This window comes from Lactuca sativa, chromosome 8 (assembly GCF_002870075.4).
Source record: "Lactuca sativa cultivar Salinas chromosome 8, Lsat_Salinas_v11, whole genome shotgun sequence".
Lineage (NCBI taxonomy): Eukaryota > Viridiplantae > Streptophyta > Magnoliopsida > Asterales > Asteraceae > Lactuca > Lactuca sativa.
This window is the reverse complement of record NC_056630.2, coordinates 173815205-173842075: the sequence shown is the minus strand read 5'-3', so window position 1 is coordinate 173842075 and position 26871 is coordinate 173815205. Positions and strand designations below refer to the sequence as shown.

The window sequence follows — 26871 nt, the reverse complement described above, 5'->3', positions numbered from 1 at the left end:
CGAGAGACTTGAGGTTGTTCGCATAATTTTTAGCCTATGCAGCACACAAAGATTTCGATGTCTACCAAATGGATGTCAAGTGTGCATTTTTAAATGGTGAACTCGAATAGACAATGTATGTCGAGCAACCTCCAGGTTTTAAAATTCTCTGATCATTGTTACATTTTAGATAAGGCTATTTATGGGTTAAAACAAGCTCCAAGATCCTGGTATGCAACTCTTACCACATTCTTATAGCAATCAAAATTTAAACAAGGATAAGTTGATCCCACTCTCTTTCTAAAGAAATTTGGGAATCATCTCATGCTTGTTCAAATTTATGTTGATGATATTATTTTTGGCTCAACTGACCCTGCTTTATCAAGTGAATTTGAGAATCTTATGAAGAGTCAATTTGAGATGAGCATGATAGGGAAAATCAACAATTTTCAAGGACTAAACATTCGTCAAAGCTAAGAAGAAATCTTTATCAATCAAGAGAAATACTCTCGAACTCTGCTCGAAAAGTTTGAAATGACGAATAGCTCAAATCTTGAAGTACCGATGGCAGTTGGAACGAGATTTTGTCCTTCGTTGGATAAGCTGACTGTTGATATCAGAATATACCGAAGCATGATTGGTTCATTATTACTTCTAACAGCTAGTCGACCTGATATAATGTTTTCTGTATGCAATTGTGCTAGGTACCAATCGAATCCCAGGGAACCTCATATCACATCTGTTAAAAACATTTTTCGCTATCTCAAAGGCACAATTTCGTTAGGATTGTGGTATCCTTCAAAAACAGGGTTTTTCATTCAAGCTTTTTTGGATGCTGACTTGGGTGGTTGTCAACTTGATCGAAAAATCAAAAGTGGTGGATGTCAACTTTTGGATGGGAAACTTGTGAGCTGGCAATCAAAGAAACAAACTTGTATTTTGATTTCCACAGCAGAAGTAGAATATGTTGCTGCTGCAGCTTGCACTTCTCAAATCATTTGGATTCAAAGTCAACTGCATGATTATGCAATCAACATAAAGAAAATTATGTTGTATTATGACTCACGAGGTGCTATTCGCATCTGTCATAACCTTGTGCAACATTTAAAGACCAAATAGATTGCAGTTCGTTATCACTTTATCAAAGATCATGTTGAAGAAGGCAACATTGAAGTTCACTTTGTCAAGACAACATATCAGCTAGCTGAAATCTTTACAAAACCATTGGATGAAAAGAGTTTTCTCTGAATTTTGTCGGACTTATGCATGCTAGATTTGAATGTTGTTCCAAGTCTAAATTTGTTATAAAGTCGAGTGATGTCGAATTCTAGTTGATCCATTCAAAGGTTACAGTTCACTATTCAACGTTCGACACGCTTCGCTTTCAACATTCCTCTGAACGATTCATCATACGCTTTGCTACTTCATTCTGAGAGTTATGTTGATATATTCATTCCTTATGTCGATACTTTCCTCTTCGCTAGTATGGTACATTTCATTTTTTTCTTTTCATACAAAACTCAAAAATATCAAAAAGATTTTCTTATTTTTGTCATTTTCATTCAAAAATAAAAAAAATATATCAAACAGATTTTTTTTTTATTTTTTGTCATTTTCATTCAAAAATCAAAAATATCAAAAAGATTTTCTTATTTTTGTTATTTTCATTCAAAATTCAAAAAGCCAAAAATATTTTTCTATTTTGGTTGGTTAACATGGTTGTGAAGCTTTCTAGCGAAGATCTATTGTTGAACATGTTTTGCAACTCTAAGGAAAGGTATATATTTGATACTTTGTACTAGTTAGATGTCCCTAGAAGCATACTGCAGCATGTCAACCCAAGCCTTCATGGCTCAATGTGTTTTGAAGCCTTAATGGATTTCTCATCATGAGGATTCCTTCCCAATCAGGCTATATTCACATTGGTCCCTGGGCTGCCTTAATCTTCTCAAATGAGTTAAGAGTTTACTACTTGGTCCACTTATAGCAGAGGTACTTTCAATTCTCTAACCAATCTTTTTCATCAACTATTGTACCAAGATCACACACAATGACATATGCCCAAACCAACTAGGATTTAGGCATGTCTAAATTTTGTGTTTATGATTTGAATTCATGAGACCATTATGAAAGTGAAACCCATCATTTCTAAATGTATAAGGAATTGACGGTGAACTTTTAGTTTAAGATTTTAACGAAACATTTGTTTCTATACCTTTCGATATTCAAAATCATATTCTTTCATTTTAAGCGGTCTTGATAAAATGTTCGCCACCCATGCCATTTTTACACAACAAGATCCAACAATTAATATTTTCTTTGAATATGATTTCTGTCTGAATATCAATTTGATCCTTATTTAAATGAAAATTTTCCAAATCATACTTGTCACTGACTACATTGGTTAAACAAGTAATTTTGTTTACAATTTTACAAACTTATGTTGAGTTGTGATTTGTAACAAAATTTTCGCGAACACACGAAGCCTGATAAAAGAAGCCCTTTGACACTCCTCTATGAGTATTCAATTGTTATTCACGAGAAACCACACATGATGTTCCCCATCTCTCTTGATGTGAACAAAGTGATCTTTGCTTGGGATCTTATTGCTTTATGCTGAATTTTCATTGAAATCACAGATAAAAAATAAATTTATCTCGATCTCATATCATTTTTTGGCACACATAAGCACACACCGAAATTCTTGAGGTTCTGAGTAATACCAACTCAGGTTGATGATTTCGAAAAGTCTTGCGTATGACTTTGCTTTTCAACCCAAAAGAGAAAGAGCCTTGCCACCATGCCGAAGGTTTAATAACGGTTCTTATCCTATTGGGACGAGTGAACAGACTGAGTGATGTGACGTTCTGGTTACCTTGCGCTTTTCAAGGAAAAAGTAATCATCACTGTTCAAACGTGGCTACTTTTACAGATAACTGGTCCAGTTTTCATGGTGACATGTGATTTGCAATTAATGCTTAACCACTTCAAATTCAAATTGGGCCTTATGTATAAAAGGGTTTTGGGGTCATCTCCTTACAACTTTACGCGATAAAATTTTCCCCAAATTTGTTATGTTCTCTCAAAATCTTTCAAACCCTAACAATGGCGGCTGTTCATGATCCTGTTGATCCATCCCAAACAACAAACGATATTACTTCTCAACCTTTAATGAATATTCAAAGCACTAACTTATGAGTTCAACCGTATGTTTCTTAATATCCTGAAGAATTAAAGATGCTTGTTGTCTCTCTGAATCACTATGTATCGTCTACAACAATGTCGGCTTCTTTTTCTGTGTCGATGACATGGTTACATCTTTCTGGTTCAACTGCAATGTTCCACAAGACAATCAATGTGGTTATCTTTCAGTTAACTAATGAGAAGAAGTTCAAGTTAACCAAGAAGATGTTTGCTCAAATTTTGAATGTTCCTATTGTCGAACCGTTCTATGAGGTGACGATGAATAGTTGCTTCACATGTTCAATGAAATGGGTTATCAACCTCCTCTCACAAAGATAAGTGATTTCAAGAAATCTTGTTTGCCTTGTATATGGAATTTTTTGTTTGGTATTTACCTTCGAAGCTTGACGGGTCGGAAGTTTTGGATTAGATAAGGCAAAATTGGAAATCTATGCCATGCTAGCAGATATCTACTATGATTTACCTATTGATTATGTAACTCAGTTATAGGAAGAATTTGCCAAAAGCATTGCCAACACGAATGTGGTTCATGGAATATCTTGTGCTCGATACTAGAGTCTAATTTTGAAATTTTCATATGAAAAAGGAAGGTATTGTTGTTCCTAATGATGAACAGTAGGCTGAATTTTCTCTTTATCAACATTCAAAGATAATGGAGGATAATCCAGATGAGTTTCCATCAGTTGCACACATCCCAAATGCTATGCTTCGAAATGTCGATCCTACAAATTCCTTGTTGGTGGCCTATCTTAAAACAATCAATCCTTCGATTGAAACTGGTGTGTTGTTACCAAAAATTGTTCGTGGAACTTCCAAGAAAAACAAAGGTTCCAAGAAGGGTGTTAAGTCCAGTCCATCGAAATCTATTCCTAAGCAAGTTGAGAAAGTTGCTATAGTTTCTCCAAAGAAATTTGAAAAGGAAATTACCAAGCCGGTTGTCGAAGATACTTCTACACATGCAAAGGAGATTGTACCTACGAAGTCTGGGGTACTTAGAAGATTAAAGAAAATGGCTCACATTCCTCATCATTCACCAGAAAGGCCAAGTGGTAAAGACGCAACATCCACGATTACTCACAAGCCAAAGATTAATCGAAAATGAGTTGTTATTCAAGAAATTCTTACTCCTGTATCTCCTGCATCAAAGAAAAGAAGAGCTGAAGATATGGCAAAACACATATCCAAAAAGAAGAAGACAGTTGTTATCGATTCTATGGATGATGTTGTTCCAGGGTGTGATTTTGATGATAGTGGTAAGTCTCAATCGCCACTTTGTGATGATAATATGGGTATTTTGTCACCGATGAGGGGCTCTCCACTCAAGTCGAATTTTGAGGAGATTGGAAGTCCTGGTGGCTCTGTGAAAACATCTAATGTGGACACAACCACTAATTAAGGTGATCATGCGAAACAATCCACTCCTGAGCAGACTATTGTCACACCACCCGGAGTTTCGACTGTCGAATCAGTTTCTGAGGAGGTTCAAACTTCAGGCATCACTGCAAACATATCTGATATGGACGCAAATGTCAACAAGGGTGATGGAGTGTTGAATAACGAAGCCCAAGGTAATCCTATTCTCATTATTTCCTCTTCTTTCTAAACATCTACCATTGACACTTCTACTTCTTTACCACCATTCCATACTCCTCTTTCAACAACCTTACCTCGATCCACACAATCACCAACCTTTGAAAACATTATAAATCAACCCATCACTTCTTTATTTCCATCACAATCAACTGAAGGCCCCAAAACAATTCAAGAAGATGAAAACCACTAAAGATGTTGAATTTATGGGATCATTTGATGACATTGAATTGATCCAGAAGAGGAAAATATTCCTAATCATATGTTAATGTCTGGTACACAATTCAAGATTCTCAACAGGATTCTTAACTCTTTATTGCAGTTTCAAGCTAATGCAGGGGGTCAAAATTATGTATCTGGGATTAAAGTGGATGTAATGCTCAAGCTCAAGACTTTTGACTGCGATCTGGAATTGGATCATTTGGACAGGCACAATGAAAACTGTGTACAGTCCCAGTCTTCAAATTTCAATCACGAGCTTAAGGATTTGAAAGCTAATGCAAAAGAAAGGCACATATTATTTGTCCAAGATGTTAAAAAGGTTCTTGAGGATGTCAACTTGAAGATTGAGGAACTCAAGGTTGACATGGCGAAGGAAGTTGTAGCTCTTTCTCATGATTATTCTTCTCTTCACACCAAGGTGGATATAATCGTTGATGCTGTTACAAATGTAGTTAAGTTGTATCGTTCATTACTTCCTAAACTTGATAAGAAGGCTGAACTTGATGTTAAGAGTTTTACCAAAATTAAAGAGGCGTTGAACAATCTAAAGACCTTAGTTTCAAAGATAGGTTATTCCTCATCTTCGTTGATCACTCCAGAATCTTTATCTCAGAAGTTTATGGCTTTGGAATCTACACTCAAGACTGAATTATCTCCACTTGCGAAGCTGATCAATTTAATGCTAACAGATGCCCCGCTTGTTCGCACAGGGGTGCAAGGGGGAGAAGAAGTAAGTGTTGGCATGGGCATGGGTTTGAAGGCCAGTATGGGAGGAAGTGATTCTTCAAAGGATGAAGGTGATAAGAAAGTAGTTAGGTAAGTTATGTCTACTCAAATTCCTACTTCATTGCCAAAGACATCTATAACAACTGCTTCAACAACAACAACAACAACAACAACAACAACAACAACAACAACAACAACAACAACAACAACAACAACAACAACAATAACAACAACAAAAAGGCCAATAACGAAAGGTGATGTGATAGTTTCTGGTGTTGGAGGATCAATCCCTTCGAAGCCACCTCCATCAACGAAAGAAATGAAGAATAAAGGAAATGGTATTTCTACAGAACCAACTGCTGAAGAAAAGAAGGTTGCCATTGAAAAATAAATGAAGATGCAAAGACATATTTAAAGCATTCTTTAACAAAGGGAAATAACCCTCCTGGTCTTGAAAATGGTGATCCTTCGAAGCATTTTTGTTATGAAAACATCGAAGCCCAGGTTATAACAGGAGAAATGCAAGATTTTGAGAAACTACCAAAGAAAAGCTTTGCAACTGAGAATACAGATTTCAATCAGTTAGATTTTCCGATCAACAAAATGATGTTCTTGTCTGAACAATATCAAATTGCTGATAAGTATAAAGACAAAGAAGAATTTAACGGTTGAAGTTTCGATTCCACGCAGTTCTTGGAAAAAGGGAGAAGGAGATATGATCCTTAGTCAAGATAGTTCGTGTTCTGAACATCTCCAAAGATATTTTGTTCAAGGGTGTTTTAGAATTATCGCTATCATGCAGTTCGAGCTAATAATGTAGCATTCGATTTTATGGTTGCAGACTTCCCTTTGATGAATCTTCATGACCTGATTTGTGTTGCAAGAATTTTGAAAAGTGTTGATGTCTCGAAGCTACAAATGACAAACAAAGAGGATTTCTTACTTGGATTTGCTCACATCAAGTTGTTTATAGACAATTATTATGATTCGTAATTTTGTAACCAAGGGTAACTAGGTAAGTGGTAATTCCCCATTCGTTCTTGATAAAGTAAAGATCTGAATAGCAGATTCTGCAATACAGAACTTTGAACCGAATATCTTTCTCCCCAGTAGCTCTGTAAAAAGATATCTTGGCTATTCATCAAATCATTTTTGGAAGAAACCAAGACAAAGAAACCCAAGGTATCAAACTTTAAAACAATAGAAATACATGAAGGGTATAATTGTAAACTTACTTTAAAATTCGTGGAAACATCAAAAGCTTCCGTGGAAATATCACTACCCATTAAGTATATTCAGATGAAGTTGGCCATAATAATCATAGTAATTATAAAAGTTCGGGGTGTCTGATATAGAAGTAGCAAAGAAACAACAAATGATAGACGCATATTTACTTTTTTTTAACCGGCAAATATATATATATATATATATATATATATATATATATATATATATATATATATATATATATATATATATATATATATATATATATAGAGGGAACGAAATAGCAAGAAGCTATAGGTCAATAAAAAAAAAAATACAAAAAAGGGAAAAAAACATAACAGCTTATCCAATACTAACAAGAAAACGGATTGTTGCACCAATCTAGCCATACATAAGAACAGTTTGACCTCCTGTGTTTTATCCATGTAAACACCATGGCCTTAACGTTATCCACCACTTTTGTAGGTGTTATCCGGTTCTCTTTGAAGATCAGATCACATCTAGCTTTCCAAATCAACCATGCTACACCGTAACAGATGCTAATGAGGGTTTTTCTCCTTTTTGGATACCTGCCCCATTGCGACCAGAATTTCACCAAGTCACTATGCTTCCAAACGTAGGCTGTGGAATCCCACACCAACGAAAAACCCACTCCCATACTGTTGCAGCTGTCAGGCACTGAATTATTGCATGATTATTGTCCTCTTCTTCGATTTCACAATATTTACATATGACAGAACTGAGATTAATGCCTCTTTTTTGCAATGCACATGCAGTTAGTATACTGTTTAGAGTTGCCCTACACCCAAAGCATAAAGCTTTGATTGGGACCTCATGAATCCATTCGATGATTACGTCTTTAGGTTTTGCCTTTGCCCTATTGATTTTTCCCTCAGCACATTTACGTAGTATGTCCCGTCACCGAAGATGCCACAAGTCAACCGGTCTTGTCTATATCTTGGATGGAGTTCTAATTTTTCTGTCAACTCCATGATTTCATGTATTTGGGAAATGGATGATGGGTTCGACTTCCAATCTAATAGCAATTATGTATATAATATGTATTTTAATTATTGTAAACGTGTGTATTGATGTAGTCAAAAGGTCAATAGTTATCGCATAGGATCAGGAGCGTATATCTTACTCTCAACTACTCTCATACTTGTATTTAAACAATGGTTGGCTGTAAATCAAAATCATTAATTGAAATCTATTTTCCTTTAATGCTATTATGTATATAATATGTATTTTAATTATTGTAAACGTGTGTATTGATGTAGTCAAAAGGTCAATAGTTATCGCATAGGATCAGGAGTGTATATCTCACTCTCAACTACTTTCATACTTGTATTTAAACAATGGTTGGCTGTAAATCAAAATCATTAATTGAAATCTCTTTTCCTTTATGGTATCAGACCTAAGGCTCAATTTGCACAAAGTTTCTTCTTTCCTCCTTTCATGGCTACCGGAACTGCCAATCTTCTCAATTTGGCTACCACCACCGCCCCCACTCTCAATTTTCAGATTCCCCCAATTACTACTAAATTGGATCACAAAAACTTTGCCTTATGGCGCACCAATATAATCTCAGCACTAGATACGTTTGATTTGGAGGATTTTGTGTTAAACCCTAAGCCTCCGACCGAGACTGTTGATGTTCCCGCTGTTGCAGCGATACCAGCCACTGCCATCGCACCTGCTGTTGCTGCGGTTCCTGCTACTACCATTCCAAATCCGGAGTATACCACCTGAAAGAAACGTGATAAGTTTGTTTTACTATGGCTAAAATCCACACTTACTAATCATGCGTCTGCTCTTGTTGCTCATTCTACCTCATCTCGTGACGCCTGGCAGAAATTGAAAAATTGTTTCAAGCCCAGACTAGGGCATGTCGAATGCAGTTGAAAGTTCAATTGCAAACTCTTGCAAAAGGTTCTATGACCATGCTTGAGTACATAGAGCGAAAACGCTCCATCTCTGATTCTTTAGCTGAAAATCTTCATCTTGTTGACGATGAAGATCTTATTGGATACATTCTGAGTGGCTTAGATTCTTCCTATGGGAGTTTTATTACAGCATTTATGATGAAATCAGAAGTTCTAACGGTTGATGATCTTGTAGGGTATCTATTACAAGAAGGAGCGAGACTTGAGCAAGAACACATGCGTCTTGCTTCAGTTAATTCTGCCCCCACTGTTGCTGCCCTAAATGTCAACCGATCTACCCACAAAACTCAAGCTCAAAATGGACAGGTCTCCAACTCTTCCTATGCTTCTCGAAATTCAGACCCTAGAAAGAAGCGTGTGATGTGTCAATTGTGTGGCAAGCCTGGTCATGAAGCCATTGACTGTTGGCAGCGAGGTAATCTCACTGACTATCCCTCCAAGAAACCAAATCCAAAAGGCAATCCTCACCAAGCTCACTTGACTCAGCAAAGTCAATCTACAGTATTTGATCCAGCTTGGTATGTAGACAGTGGAGCAACCGATCATGTCATACCAGACCTCAACAAACTCAACATTGTTGATTCCTACAAAATGGAGATGACAAACTCCAAGTAGGCAATGGTAAAAATTTGACTATCTCTCATATCAGATCTTCCTCTCTACCCCATCTTAAATTAAATAATGTTCTTCATGTTCCTGATCTCACAAAATCCCTCCTTAGTGTCTCAAAACTCACTGATGATAATCCTGTTTTTGTTGAATTTTGGCCTAAAACTTGTTCTGTTAAGACATTTCAGCGTCAAACTCTAATCCAAGGGGATAAAAAGGACGGGCTCTATCGGTTGCATCCTACCAGTCTTCGCTCCTCTCCAAAAGTCTTCAATTCCAGTCGAGTTTCTTTACATGGATGGCATATGCGGCTTGCTCACCCGTATGAATCAATCCATAGGCGTTTAGTTTCAAGTTTTAAACTTCCTGTTTCCAATAATAAATTTCCTAATATTTGTGACTCATGTCAATTAGGAAAAAGTCATAGGATGCATATCCTACATCTCATGTTATTTCTTCAAAACCATTTGAATTGATTTATTCGGATGTTTGGGGACCTTCTCCAGTTTTTTCTTTAAATGGTCATAGATATTGTGTTGTTTATGGATGATTGCTCCAAGTTTATATGGGTTTATTTTCTATCTCACAAGTCACAAGTTTATCAAGTTTTTCTTAATTTTCTCACCATGGTAAAAACACAATTTGACTGTGACATCAAAAGTATGCAAACCGATTTGGGGGGGGGGGATATAGAAACATCTCTTCGTTTCTTAAAACCCGTGGCATCAATCATCGGGTTTCATGTCCATATACACAGGAACAAAATGGAGCAATCGAAAGGCGAAATCGAGTTATTGTCGAGAAGGGTCTCACGTTACTAGCACAATCTTCCTTACCGAATTTTTTTGGGAACACGCCTTCAAAACTGCAACATACTTGAATAATCGCACCATTACTCCTGTACTAAACTATGAGTCTCCATACCAAAAGTTGTACAACAAAATTCCCGATTATTCATTTCTAAAAATTTTCGGTTGTCTTTGTTATCCCTATCTCCAACCCTACAATCCTCACAAAATCGATTTTCGATCCAAACCATGTATTTTCTTAGGGTATAGTGCATCACACAAAGGGTATATTTGTTATCATCAACCTATCTCAAAAATATATGTCTCACGACATGTCGTTTTTGATGAAGAAAAATTTCCATATGATAGCTCAATATCACCAAGTGTTACACCCTCCTCACAATACAATGATTTATCTCCAACAATTAATGCCACTTTCACTCCCTCACCTAGTTCAGTTCCTCAAAGTCCAAATCCGGGTATGATTTCTCAAGGCTCACTACCTAGCCCAACTACTCACAATCACATGGAAGACCCCACTCCATCTAACAGTCCACCCTCACAAGAGCCCATCTTATCTACCCTAGCACCTGAGGCGTCTCCTTTGTTCGCTCAAAATTCTACTGCCTCATCCCCACAATCAACAACGATTTTTCGCCCAGCAGAAAATAATCAACACTCCATGGTCACTAGAGCTCAAACGAACTCTCTTAAGCCAAAAGTATTTCTTGTTGATGGTTCCTCTCTCACTTTCGAGCCAACCAACTTCATCCAAGCCAATAAATATCAGTGCTGGCATGATGCGATGAAGATAGAATATGCAGCTCTTATGAAAAACAACACCTGGTCTCTTGTCCCTTGTCCTACCAACTCCAACATTGTTGGCTGCAAATGGATTTACAAGATCAAGAAAGGAGCTGATGGTAAAATTGAGCGATATAAAGCCCGATTGGTGGCTCAAGGCTTCACTCAAGAGGTAGGGGTTGACTATTTTGACACATTCAGTCCGGTAATTAAGCCTACCACCATTCGTTTGGTTTTGTCGATTGCATTTTCAAACCATTGGAGAATTCGACAATTAGATATTAACAACGCTTTTCTAAATGGTGACTTAATTGAAACCGTTTACATGAAGCAACCAAAGGGCTTTGAAGATGCAACACATCCTACTCATGTCTGTAAGCACCTAGGGCTTCGTTCAATAAACTCAATACATATCTGGTCTCAAATGGATTTCGCACATGTCAATCTGACACTTCTCTATTTGTTCATGTTTCACAAACCACAACTATTTATGTCTTGATATATGTTGATGATCTGATTGTCACAGGTTCAGATGATGTCAAAGTTTCTAATTTCATTTGCAGTCTCAACAACCAATTCTCTCTAAAAGACATGGGTGATTTACATTATTTTCTGGGTTTACAAATCTAGAAGTCCAAATCTGGTATCGTTTTGTCTCAAGAATCCTATATCACAGATATACTGAACAAAAGCAACATGTCTCTTTCATCTCCAATGTCAACTCCAGCTGATCCTTACAGTCGTCTGATTAAACAAGGAGACCCATTTTCTGATCCTAAGCTTTATCGTCAAATAGTTGGATCTCTACAGTATGCAACTATTACTAGACCGGACATCGCATACTCGGTAAACCGAGTTTGTCAATTCATGCACTCCCCCACCAATCGCCATTGGCAAGCCGTTAAATGCATACTACGGTATTTAAATGGGACTCGGAATTACTCAATTCACTTCAAATCCACTAATGCAAAAGGTCTACATGCTTTTTCTTATTCGGGGTGGAACTCAGATCCCGACGACAATCGTTCTCAATATGGCTTTGCCATTTTTCATGGCTCCAATCTAATCAGTTGGACTTCAAGGAAAGAAAGGGTAGTTGCTCGGTCAAGTACATAAGCGTAGTATCGTGCATTAGCTCACATAACCACAGAACTGCTATGTCTCAAACAGCTAATCCAAGACTTACAAGTTCCTATTTCAGCTCCTCCTTTGTTGCTATGTGACAATGTAGGCACTATCTTCATGACAAAGAATCCAGTCATTAGTACACAATCTAAGCACATTGCTTTAGATTTCCACTTTATAAGAGAACAAATTGACTCTGGCCAACTTAAAATTTCTCATGTATCAAGTGTGGATCAACTTGCAGATGTCTTCACTAAACCACTGGGAAAAGATTGCCTTAATTTCCTTCGTTCCAAGCTGCAAGTGCGTCCCCGTCCTTAGCTTGCTGGGGGTAATAGCAATTATGTATATAATATGTATTTTAATTATTGTAAACGTGTGTATTAATGTATTCAAAAGGTCAATAGTTATCGCATAGAATCAGGAGCGTATATCTCACTCTCAACTACTCTCATACTTGTATTTAAACAATGGTTGGCTGTAAATCAAAATCATTAGTTGAAATCTCTTTTCCTTTACAATCCGAATTTACCACTCTATTGTTTATTCTTCTTCCAACTTTGCATTTTCTTTCTCTTCTCTAGCTTGTACAGATCAGGGAATAATACTTAAGAGTATCATTACCTAACCATGAGTCTTGCCAGAAGAGAGTGCTATCTCCTTCCCCCAACCAGCTTTTTAAATAGTTCATTGATATTGATACCTTCTTTCAACATATCATCTTTAACTCTTGCCACATTGTTCCAAACTCATGTAATTGTCTTTTTTGATATGCAATCAGCAACCTTGTTTTTGAGATTATGAATGCCAATAATAACTTTACTCCATAAGCTACTTTTATCAATTCTCAAACGCAACCACCACTTTACAATTAATGATAGGTTTAGTGCTCTCAATGAACCCAAACCAATACCTCCAACATCCTTTGGAGAGACGACCTTCACTACAACAAAACAGACCTTCACCCACGACCCTATTTGTGGGTAATCAGTGGGTAATCAGCAACCTTGTTCCCTCCCTCTTTCATGCCCCATAGGAATTTCCTTCTTATGCATCCAGAGAGTTAATGACCCCAATCGGTGCTACACATAGTGAAAAATAGTATGTGGGAAGGCTGCCAAGGATAGCTTTGGTGAGTGTAAGACGTCCACCCATTGAGAAAGTCTTTGCCTTCCATGCAGATAGTTTAGAGTGAAACCTCTCTATTACCGGTTTCCAATTTTTCTTTGAGTTCATATTTGCTCTAACCGATACTCCTAAATAATTAAACGGAAGTTTAGCCGACTCACATCCAAGAGGGATCGCATATCGTGTAACCTGTTGCATATCCACCCCAATTCAAAACACTCTTGACTTGTGGAAGTTAATCTTAAGTCCCAATAATACATGAAAGCACCTTAGAATTCTGGAGAGGTTTTTTATGTTGTCTTTGCTCCACTCACCAACAAATAGAGCGTCGCCCGCATGTAATAGATGTGAGATGGTTATCTCCTCATGTGGCAGTTTAATCCCGGTGAATATACCCTTTTTGCATGCTGTTTTCATAGCTATGTTGAGCCCCTCCATGGCTATGATAAACAAGAAGGGGGATAATGGGTCTCCCTGACCCTGTCCCATTTCAATTTCTTTTGTGGGTGATCCGTTTATTAGTACTGATGCTCTCGCCGATCTAAGACAGCCTTGAATCCATCCCCGCCATTTCTCGCCATATCCTAGCTACATTAATATCAAGTCAAGGTATTCCCAATTGATTGAGGCGAAGGCTTTATCGAAGTCTACTTTGAATAGAAACATTTTCTTTGTAGTCTTCTTACTCCACGAGCATAATTCATTCACAATTAATGGTCCATCGAGGATGTTTCTCCTTTCCACAAAAGCCGACTAAACATCCCCAATACTCATGTCAATAACCTTCTTCAGCCGATTTGAGAGAGTCTTTGTGATTATTTTATACATGCATCCAATTAGGCTTATTGGCCTAAAATCGCCAATTGTGACTGGATCTTTGATTTTTGGTACTAGTGTAATAAAGGACGAATTACACCCTCTACCCAACTTTCCATGTCTTTTAAAATATTTGGCAAACTGCAATATATCATCTTTCATCATCTCCCAATACTTCTTTAGAAATTTAAAAGTGAAACCGTCCGGGCCAGGTGCCTTCTCACTACCACAATCCCATACAACACATTTGATCTTGTCAACTGTGAAAGGGATCTCTAATTGTGATTTTGCATTGGAGTCAAGCTTGGAAAATTTATTACTGACAAGTTTTGGTCTTGAAGACCACTTTTCCAAAAACTTTTTTTGATAAAAATCAAAGGATTCAGTTTTCATCATCTCTGCCTCTGTAACCCACAATCCACCAATTTGCAGCCCCATTATCCTGTTTTTACGATGCTTGTTATTCACATATCCATGGAAAAAAGTTGTGTTTTCGTCCCCATCCATGACCATTTAATTCTGGATTTTTCAAGTTAAGAGTGGCCAATTTCTCCATTTCAATTATTTTTTGGAATCCCGATTGTCTTTCATTAGCCTCCGATACATTGAGAATCCGTTGTTCTGCTAAACAGTCAATTGCATGAACTATTTCCTTAATTCTTTTTAGCTTCATAACTCATGGTAATTATCCCTTTCAGCAATCATACTTCAGAAACTTAAAGAGTTTTGACTTACCTGGTGAAGTCATGAACAAACCAAATTAGAAAAGTCATAAAACTCGGCCTCATATGGTTGATCCTTACCCCTTGCCCCACAAAATTGAAAACCTTTTGTTAAGTTATGTATCCAGGAAATGAATGTCATTTAGAAAAAAAGACCAAAAGTAGATTTTCTATCAAGTTTTACAAACCTAAAAAACTTTTGACATCATATTGCCTTGATCAATAGAGATGTTCTTCCGACTGTAATAAAAAAAAACCCACGAAAATGGCTTAATTGACATCAAGTCATCAATTTACTTCAATGTCAACTATACATATGCAAATTCGAGGAGTTAGAGGGACAAACCCATTGTCAGAGATGATTAGGTCTTTAGGAAGCATAGAAAGACAGGAGGCCATGTGTTCAAAAATTGAATTTCTCCATTTTCATCTCGACAATAAAACAATATCGGAATCAATACATGAAGGAGAGAGATGAATCAGAAAAGATTGGTCGGGATGATGAGATTGGAAAAACTTACCAGGTAAATGTCGATAACGACTGAGGTCGAACCGATTTATTGCGATGTTGTTTGTTAGGCACCTTAGTTTTTTCTGATAACAGAAGGACGCTTATCGAGCGTAGTTACGTTCGATCTGATGACAGTGGATGCGATTTTGAAAATGTCTTCGGTAATGCTGACGTCTCTTATCCCGGCTTCGTCTTCTTCCTGAAAGATGCAGTTGTACGAAAGGTCAGAACTTGATATGTTGGTGTGTACGGCACTGAGGAGTTTGTATTTGCGTTTGTGATGACCGGAGGAACGGTTTGAGAGGAGGATCGGCGTAACATGATTTAGGGTTTGTCGATAAAGACGATTAATTTAGGGTTTTTGTGAGTTATGGCAAGTCTAGGTGCATTTGCCGTTAAAAAAAAATATATAGATAAAGATAAAGATAAAGATAAAGATGGGGTGTTTTGCATTAATCTCTGGAACTAAGGGACGAAATTTGTAAGGTTGTACATATAAAAGAAGGAGAGGGCTTCGGGCTTCCTCAAACTCGATCACACTCAAATTTTAACCGCCATACCAATTTCCGGCAAAACTCCGCCAAGTCCTGTCGCGAACTGGGCGCCCATCATTCGTTGCTGCACAACACATCAACAATCTCAAATCCTCTGTTAAAAGTCAGCCATCTCTCTATTCCTCTACTTCTATGTCTGTGTTTATATGCAAATTCAGATCAATTAGAAGATCTTTTATGAGGAAACGCATACAGCCTGTGCTCGTTTATTTATATGGAAGATGAATGTTGTTTATCATATTGACTGAGTTCATAGCGTCTTTTTAACTGTTCCTGCTATTTAGATTTAATACCTCCTCTTATTTTAAGAGAGGTGAATCAAATAACTTATCAATTTATTCAATATATCAATGAGTTTTTCCAGATCAACAATTCTAGGGTTTGCATTATTTATGTCTCTGACTTACAGTTTTCAGAAGTATATACATATTCAGTAGTATCTAGGAATTATAATTGTGAACCATGAATTTGATGCTTATCTTCGTTTTTAAGTGATAAAGTGTTCCTTGTTTAAGGTAATATTGGATATAGCCTATCGCTTAACTTGCTGCCTCTGTTATAGAGCCATTATGATGTAGTTAAATTGTTATCTTTTTAATCCATTTTGAAGAAGCTAAACTTCATATTTTGCAGGTAGGTCGTGTTCAGGGTTTCAAAGAAGCTAACTATGAGTGAACACAATGAAATTGAGGATATAGGTGATGTGGTCTATGATTTCAGCAATCTTCCTGATTGTATTCTTCATCATATTCTGTCGTTTATGAATACAAAAGAAGCCGTAAAGACGTCTATATTATCTACAAGATGGAAGAACCTCTGGACTTTTTCTCCCAACATTGATTTTGATGATAAATTGTGTGCTACTCCTAGATGGAGGAACACTGACCTGACTTCCTTTGTGAACTTTGTAGAAAACGTCATCCAGAACGTACTAAAGATAAAGAAGTTCCGTCTGTCATTTCGTGTTTTCAATAACACATCTCAAATACATTCATGGATTTCTCATGCAATCATGCACAATGTTCAAGAGCTTGATCTATCTTTCTATGCAATTTATCCATATGTGATTCCTCACGCTATGTTTTATAGCACATCATTGGTCACCTTGAAAATAAAAATGATGTCTATTAATATTGAACACGCATCTCATGTTTCTTTTCCATGTTTGAAAACCTTACACCTATCCGTTGAGTTCCCAAATGATGATTTTACTGAAAAGCTTTTCTCTGGGTGTCCGGTTCTTGAAGAATTGGTCTTATTTCAATGCTGCTTTATGAATTTGAAGAACGTTACAATTTCCAGTTCCACTTTAAAGAGATTGAAAATACATGACCAAGTGGTACGTTTATGTGGATTCAATGATCCTAGAGAGAGAGGTTGTGACATCAAGATTGATGCTACAAATCTTACAGATTTTGAATATACCGGATTTCTATCTAACAATATTATCTTGAATAACACACCATCTTTGGTCAAATCGTTCATTAACATTCCAAATCCTAGAGGGAGGCTAAACATAGTTGCATGTCGAGCTATTTATCTTTTCAAACAACTACAATGTGTCATGTCTTTGAAGTTATGTGATGAAACTATAGAGGTAATTGGCATTATATATATAATCTACATTTTAAATGGAATATATTGGAAATCTCACCTCTTTGTACCAACATGTATAACCTGACTTTTGTGTTTGCGTGTTTTCTTTCCCATGCGAAGACTCTTTTATTTGGAGGTAATATCAGTTTTCTGGTGTTCCGAAATTTGAACAATTTAGAGCTGACTACAGAGATTGGGATAAAGCATATGGTTTTGCTTTCCTTCTGTCGAGTTCTACAATCTATTTGTTTCTTAGAGGTGGATTAATTACACTATTCTCAAAATTAAAACTTCAAAAGGATGATGATGATATTAACAAAAAGTTTTCTAAAATTGTTTTGTAGGGATTCATGCACAACAAGCACCTTGGGGTGAACAATTCAATTTGGTCTTCGATACCTACATGCATCTCGAATTGCCTCAAGACAGTGACCTTGAAGAAGTTTCATGGTTATAATTCAGAAATATGTTTCCTAAAATGTGTTTTGCAGAATGCGTGTGTTTTGGAGAGGGTTAATATTGTGTGGTCTGAGTCTTGTCTACAGGATTTGAATAGGAAAACAAAGGTCAAAAAGGATTTGGGAATGATTAAAAAGAGCTCTGCAGCCTGTGTCATCAACTTCTCATGAAATCTCAAAAAACACTAGTTACCTCTGTTCCCTTTTTAGTATTTCAGGATTTTTGATGCTAATTTTTGGTATAGTGAATCTGCGGTTGATAACTTGATATTATGTCTAGATTAAGATTTGATCTTGTTCTAGCTTATAACTTCATTGCATTTGAGTTGGAAGTGCACATTTTATTTGATGATATATGATGAAGTTCTCAAAATATATTTATGTAAATGACACGACCTTTATTGTAAGTATATACAGTAGTGAAAATAATGAGCGAGGGTCAAAATGTTGAACTTATTAAGTGTCTTTTGGACACCAACATGTCCACATTTGATACATTATATACTAATAAGGTACTAGCTAAGTTATATATTTATTTCTTATTTCTGTTTAATTAAAGATGTGTGATTGGATGTACGTTAACTTCAAATATTTGACCTTCATTTAGGACTATAGCTTCATGTAAATTTAACAACTTGGGGTAATAGGAAATATTTTTTTGGATGTTAAAAAGAAATGGTTGGTGGTAGTATTTATATGTAAATTTTATATATAAAAATAAAACAAAAAGAAATTAGCCGTTACTAGCATTTGATGACATGGAGTGAAATCTCATTTTTGTTTGGTTTGAATATTTATAAAAACAATTGGAGAGTAAATTATATAATATGACATGGATGAGTGTGTGTGGGTGTAAGGTGTGGTGGGGTGGGTATATATTTGTGTCTTTGTACGTGTAGATGTACAAATTGTTTTGGGTGTGGGTGCGGGTACAGGTGTAAGGAAGGTGTGGCTATGGGGTGGGATGTGTGGGTATAGTTATAGGTGTGGTATCGTGGTGTGGGGGTAGGGGTAAGGGTGGGCGGGTGTCGGTTTTAGGGTTTGGGTATGGTGGGTAAGCTGAGGCGGAGTTGTATGTAGCTATGGGGATTGGTGTAATGGTTGATGGGGTTAGGGTGGGCATTCGGTGTGTAGGTATGAGGTGGAGTGGGGTGTGCCTCGACATCGAGATGGGCTTGTTGGTGTGGGCATGCACTTGTGGATGTGAGTGTAGGTGTTGGATATATGTGGGGTGGGGGTAGAGTGAGTAGGGATATGTATTATGTGTGGGGGCGATGGTATGTGTGGGTGTGAGGTGTAGCGTTGGGCATCTGGACAGACACCTGTGTCGGTTTTGTACAATCAGATCGGTTCTCGGTACATGAAATCTCACTCAACTTATTTTGTTTTTTACCGGTTCCCGATTTTTATTGTTTTTCAGCATTTCAACATTTATGTATATTTTGTGAAAAAATTTAATTCACATAACTCATTCGTTTGAAAAATTATATTGATATGAGATATTTTTCAGCATTTAATTTAAAGTTTGTACTTTAATTTATGCTATAATTTCATTTTTTTTGTTCCATATTCAATGAGTTACAATCCCTAACAAAATTAACTTTGACATAAAAAAACTAACTTTCACTACTGCTTCAACGACTTGTACCATACACAAGGAACGTTTTACCGGTCCAACACTGAAAAACCAGTATGTCTAAATAGGTCTAGTCTATATTCAATATAATCATATCAAACTGGTTCCGGTCGGATTCGGTCCAAATGCTCACCCTTGGTGAGGTATGACGGGCTAAATAACCTACTTTTTATAGGTTGAAACTTTTGAATATGTTGATGCATCGAAAAGATGTAGAAAACTCAAAAGACATATAAAACTAACAAATTAAACTAAAAAAGCAACCATTTCAAAAATGTGTTTTTTTCTCAATTCTTCACTTTAGACGATTTCACAAACTACATTTACAAAATCGTCTAATCTAAATGACCTTTTTTGTTAAATGTTTTTTCTTAAGGTTTTAGTTTAGTTTTATTAATTTTGTTTTAATTATGACGAATTTATAACATGTTATTAGCACGAAAACTCTAATCAAGGTGATTAAACAGCTGGAAATCACATATATCTTAATTAAGTTCGTTATGAGTTCAACTGGAGCACAACACCAAGAAAAGACTGGAGATCTTTGTATAGCAGATAGTGGTACAATACCAACAAAAGCAGTCATACATACAGTATCAGTCCTATAGACTTAGTAGAGGGAACTAAGAAAGCTCATTTTATATTACCAAAATGGTACAAGTTTTTGTATAAAAAACGCCTTATTTTGTCCGATATCGAATAGAAACTTATTGAGTTTCAATGATATATATTTCCAAGGATATGACACACAAACAGTAACCATAGGAAATAAGAAATATATGTATATTATAGATAAAAACTATGTGCTAGAGAAACTACCAACACTTGATTCTAGTCTACATTACACATACATATGATTGAATCAAATATGGTAGTCAAAGAAAAACATTGTGATCCTGGGACATTTAGTTTACGACATAAAAAAATGGGCCACCTATGATTAAGAATGATGTGAATGATGATAGAGAATGTACATGGGTATTTACTAAAGGGCCAAAAGTTCCCTCCATCAAGTAACACAAGACCATGCACATCTTGTTCCCTTGGAAAATTGATTAAAAACCCCTCACCAATGAAAGTTGAAAGAGAATCACCTAGATTTAGATACTTTATGGTCCTGATATATGCATCTAGAAAATGGTCTCATGTTTGCCTGTTATCAACTTTACTATGTCTTTCACAAAATTTCTTGCTTAAATTTTTAAATTACGAGCACATTTCCCTAATTATACTATCAAAAGAGTGAGTCTTGACCATGCTGGTGAAATTACTTCCCAAGCATTTAATGACTATTGTATATATGTAGGAATTTTAGTTGAGCATCTAGTTTCTCATGTACACACACAGAATGGTTTATCTTAATCATTGATTAAACGTCTCCAACTAATAGCTAGACCATTGATGATGAGAACCAAACATCTTGTTTCCATATAGGGGCATGAAATCTTACATGATACATCATTAATACGCATGCAACAAAGTTCATATGTAACGTCCCAAAAACTAAGACCAAAAATTTCATATTTAAATAACCGTAATCCCAAAACATCATCATGAAACCAAGGTGGAATACATTGTATCAATACATCATAAAATATCATAGTAAATCACAATTGCAGAATAATGTGATGTGTGCTCTACAATCATCGTGAGCTCTTCCCTTTTGAACCAGAAGTACCTAAAACATAAACTGAAAAATCATAAGCAAAAAGCTTAGTGAGTTCCCCAGAATACCACATACCAAACATATCAACAAATATTGGGCCCCCGCCCGACATCGGGCCCCGTTCGGTATACAAATCTGTCAATCATCGCGCCCGGCCCGACATCGATCCATGCCCGGTATACGTACAACATATAACATATAATCAGACAATACATGCGATAATCACTAAGATAATAGCATGCAAAATAGTTTTCGGGCCCTTCCCTGTAAACATATAAAGATAACACATGCAAGAGTCAAGCAGACAACTAGCATACTAACATATCAAACCATGGGCCAACATTGGTGCCTTTGACCCACTAAACACAGTGAGGAAACTCACATCTAGCTGCTGAATCTATCAATGAATCCCTGCCTGTTGGACCGAAAAAATCACCGCTCTATCATTAAAATAACATCCAATTAATAATTCGATTCTGACCCAAAACAAAAAGTCTAAGCTAAGGTAAAAGACCATTTTACCCTTTATCTAATTTGGCTTAAGGTCAAAGCCCGATCCAACTACTCAAAAGGCCTAAAATCCAAAATGGTCACCCAAAGCCCAATCTTCCAAATTGGGCCCAAATCCTTTTGTGGGCCTTCATCCAAAAGAGCCCAATATACTAGCAATAGCCTAAAAATAGAAATCTAATGCCCTAACAAGACCTTAATCCCCTAAAGTGCAAATATGGGCCCAAAACCAAAAACCCAAATCCGTAGCCCACCCGTTGAGTACGCGGAGCGTACTTAGCTCGTACGCTCAGCGAACGCCTTCCGGGGCCGGTACCCGCAGCGTACCAGTTGGTTACACCCAACATACTCCCCAGGTGCCATATTATTCCATTAAGTCCTTAATCGATTGAGACTTGAAGCCCAACTCTCAGATCTGATTCCTTATGGTGACTTTTCACGTAAAGTGGGAAACTTTACATACATGCATGGCTTAATGGGGCTTAAGAGCTCAAAAAGGACTTAACAAAGGTCTTAATACATGTATGAACCCATAAAACATCCATAAATTTGCATTTTTATGAACACGGGGACTAAAAGGAACCTAGATCTAACACCAATACTTCTGGAGTAAGTCAAGAAGCTCATCATTCACTCCAAGGACTCAAAATGCATAAATAACAACATAACTAGATCTAACACCATGTGTAACATTCATAAAATTTCTGAAAATTTTAAACTTTTAAACAAACCCAAATCCATCATTGTTTACAAATTGTTTTCAAAATAAGTTTCACATCAGAGAAATCAAAAATCGTAAAAACAAAACATGAGGAGGTATATGTAACAACGTGAAAATTTAAAACAATTTTTCATTTTAAAAATAAATCATGTCTCATACAAATCATCTCAAAACTCGAGCATATCAAATGTTTTCACGATAAAACATATCCCAGAATCTCAACTACAAATCCTCTATCAGTGTGTACAGGTCATGTCGGCACCTTCTCGTGATCCTTGCTAGTACCTGAAACACATATCACATAACACGGTAAGCATAAATGCTTAGTGAGTTCCCCAAAATACACATACAACACATAATGCCACTCGAGGCTATAACACGGTATGATCCTCTGATCAATGTGTCTTAGCAGGACCCTCCAGTCCCGTAGCTCGTTGGACCTTCTGATCCGGTCTAGCTTGTTGGACCCTTCGGTCTGGTCTAATCGAGGACCCTCTGGCCTCATGAGTCGTTGGACCCTCTGGTCCGGTCTATATAACACATAGCATACATATAACACAATGCACATAAATCTCAAACATACACATATAGTGAGAAGACTCACCTCGTATGATGTCTAGTAACTCACGTGCATGATAGCCCCGAACTCGAATAATGACCTAGCTCTCGCCTAATTAAAATAAGTAATTATTCTCAAATCAATAACGGCTCTCAAAGCTAGACCTAACTCTTCCTATGTTCTCTTAGAAGGCTAAAAGACCATTTTACCCTTCTAATGATCCAAAAGTCCAAATGTTGACCAAACCCTAAAAAGTCAACAAAAGTCAACTGCAGGGAGTTACGTTGTGCGTACCAGCTCTGTACGTGGGGCGTACTCCGTGGCCGTCCAGAATCGGGGTACTCGACCCCCTACGTGGCGCGTACTGGGATTACGCCCAGCGTAAGTGCCAGTTTCACACTTCTCGTGGTTTTTGGTCTGAATCGGCTAAGTTATAGGCTCAAATCCCAGATCTAGTTACTCTAAAGCCTCTTAGTCCATAAAGTCAGTGACTTTAAGCCTTTGCATGGCTGTAAAGGTCACCAACCCCCAAATCATGCCATTTCCTTCCTTAAAAGACTCTTAACTCATGCATGGTCAGCTCTTAATGACCAAGATTAGATTTTTATGGCTCTATAACACATAATTAGCCAACAAGGGACAGATCTCAGGTTCTAGGGGCTTATCAACTCATAAAGCCATCAACTTTGGGGACAAAACCCTAAAACACCCCACACATGAACACAAACAAAAGAGTAGGAAAGCTCGGAGCTTTTTACCTCCAAATGAAGCTTCTCTCACTGCTAAGCTCAGATCCAAGAGCTTGGGCTCTAACTCCTTCTTCTCCAATACTTCCTTTCCACTTCTAATGCTCAAGAACGCACCCACAAGCTCTCAAAGGCACTCTCTTGCTACAAGAATGAGATTTAGGGTTTTAGGGAGGTTTAGTCTCTGGACATGGTGGCCATAAGGATGCCTTAATGTTCCTTAAATAGGGGACTCACTTAATATTAGGGTTTTAATATGGGCCTGGTATGCCCCACGTACACCTTGGTACGCCCGGCGTACTAGGCGGCCCTCCGCTATCAAACAAGCGCACGAGTACACTGAGCGTACACTCTAGTACTCCCCGCGTACCCGTCTACCACCTTTTTCTTTACAAGGACCAATATGGACATTAGCTCAAAGATTAAGGTTCACAAGGTATACCTGGGTGTTTGGATGTTACAATTCTCCCCCATTAGAATCAAACTTCGCCCCCAAAGTCTCATTCTACAAACAACTCTGGATACCGCTCCCGCATCTCTGACTCTGGCTCCCAAATCAACTCGGACCCTCTCTGATGTTGCCACTAGACCTAAACTAATGGCACCTCCTTGTTCCCTTGATCTTCCGATCCAAGATCGCAATCAGTCTCTCAATATAATTCAGGCTCGCATCCACCTGAATATCCTCTAGCGGCACTATTGTCGTCTCATCGGCTATGCACTTCCTCAACTGGGATACGTGGAAAGTATCATGGATATGGCTCACCTTCGCTGGTAGCTCTAAACGGTACGCTACCTTGAGCACTCTAGCGACCACCCTGAAAGGACCGATGTATCGGGGCCCCAGCTTGCCCCTCTTCCTGAATCGGATCACTCCTTTCCAAGGAGATACCTTCAGGAGTACAAAGTCTCCAACCTGTAACTCGAGCTCAGATCGTCGCTTATCTGCATAACTCTTCTGGCGGTTATGGGCTGTCAACAACCTCTGTCTGACCTGTTGTATCTGATCAGTCGTCTTAAGAACTATCTCAGTGCTACCCATCACTCGCTGCCCTACCTCTCCCTAACAGATGGGAGTTCAACACCTCCTCCCATATAAAAGCTCAAAGGGAGGCATCCCAATGCTCGAATGGTGGATGTTGTTATAATAAAACTCAGCCAAAGGTAGGTAGGTGTCACAACTTCCACCGAAGTCCATAACACATGCTCGAAGCATGTCCTCGAGCGTCTGTGTCGTCCACTCACTCTATCCGTCTGTCTGTGGGTGATAAGCAGTACTGAAGTGCAATCTCATACCCAACTCCTCATAAAACTTCTTCCAGAATCTGGAAATGAAACACACATCTCTGTCTGACACAATCAAGATCGACACTCCATGCCGAGACACCACCTCTCTCACCTATATCTCTGACAGCCTCTCTGCAGAAGAGCTCTCACTGATAGCAAGGAAGTGAGCGCTCTTTGTCAGCCGATCCATAATCACCCAAATTGCATCAACACCTCTCGCGGTCCTTGAAAATTTGGTGACGAAATCCATAGAAATCTGTTCCCACTTCCACTGGGGAACCTCTAGCGGCTGCAACTTGCCATGCGGACGCTAGTGGTTGGCCTTAACTTGGCGACAGGTCAAGCACCTTTCTACAACCTACATAACATCCCTCTTCTTATAGGGCCACCAGTAATCTCTCTTCAGATCTAAATACATATTAGTGTCCCTGGGATGGATCGAGAATCTCGATCTGTGCGCCTCCTCCATCAATATGCCACGTGCCCCGCCCATAAACGACACCCAAACCTGACTGTGAAAGGTCATAATCCCTCGACTATCAGTAACAAACTCGGACACCTGCCCAATCACCCGCTCTCTCTTGCGATTCTCCGGTCTCACAGCCTCTGTCTGGGCCTCTCAGATGTTATCTAATACCAGAGTCATCACCATCATCCTCATGCATATATCTCGAATCGGGGCACTCTCTGCCCTGCGGCTCAGATCATCGACTACTACGTTCGCCTTATCTGGGTGGTACAGGATCTCACTGTCATAATCCTTTACCACATCCAACCATCTCCTCTGACGCATGTTCAGGTTGGGCTAATCCATCAGATACTTCAAACTCTTGTGGTCCGTGTATATGGTACACAGAACCCATACAAATAATGGCTCCATATCTTGAGGGCGAACACTAATGCCCCCAAATCCAAATCATGGGTGGGATACCTTGTCTCATGAGGCTTCAGCTGCCTTGATGCGTATGCTATCACGTGCCCTCTCTGCATAAGCACCGCACCCATCCCTGATATAGACGCGTCACCGTACACTACAAAATCCTCCATTCCCTCCGGAAGGGCTAACACCGGGGCTTCGCACAATCTCTTGCGAAGATTCTTAAACGAGGTCTGCTACTCGGGACCCCAAGTAAAAGCAACGCCCTTCCAGGTCAATCTGGTCAAGGGAATGACAATCTTGGAGAAATCCCTAATAAATCTCCGATAGTAGCCCGCCAACCCCAGAAAACTCCTGATCTCGGTGGGGGATCTCAGCACCTCCCAACTCATAACGACCTCAATCTTGGCTGGATCGACCGATATCCCATTCTGATTAACGAGATTTCCCAAGAACTGGACCTCTCGTAACCAGAAATCACACTTGGAGAATTTGGCATAAAGCCTCTCCGATCTCAATACTCCAAGAATCTCCCTCAGATGCTCCTCATGTTGCTCTTTAGATCTCGAATACACTAGAATATCGTCATTGAACACAATCACCGATCGATCCAACATCGGCCTGCAAACTCGGTTCATGAGATCCATGAACGTTGCGGGTGCATTGCTGAGCCCAAAAGGCATCACCACAAACTCGTAATGCCCATAACGAGTCCTGAACGCCGTCTTCTAGATATCCTCATCCCGCACCCTCATTTGGTGATATCCAGACCTCAAGTCTATAAAGCTCCCTACAACTGATCGAACAGATCGTCGATCCTCAGTAGTGGGTAACGATTCTTAACCGTCAACTTGTTCAACTCTC

General features: G+C 38.2%; 1 protein-coding gene and 1 long non-coding RNA gene across 2 annotated transcripts; one reads left to right on the top strand and one right to left on the bottom strand.

Moving 5' to 3' along the window:
- Nucleotides 1-8402: 8402 nt before the first annotated feature.
- On the bottom strand, nt 8403-15532 carry LOC122195604 (uncharacterized). The gene is made up of 2 exons (XR_006185994.2): nt 15408-15532; nt 8403-14899 (listed from the first exon to the last, which is right to left on the bottom strand). It is a non-coding gene; the product is annotated as an uncharacterized LOC122195604 (long non-coding RNA).
- On the top strand, nt 14962-18441 carry LOC111893657 (F-box/LRR-repeat protein At3g58900-like). Its single transcript, XM_023889727.3, has 4 exons — nt 14962-16054; nt 16585-17548; nt 17668-17805; nt 17892-18441. Exons 2-4 carry the CDS (start codon nt 16619-16621, stop codon nt 18174-18176), a joined length of 1353 nt encoding a protein of 450 aa, XP_023745495.1. The 5' UTR covers nt 14962-16054; nt 16585-16618; the 3' UTR covers nt 18177-18441.
- Nucleotides 18442-26871: the final 8430 nt, after the last annotated feature.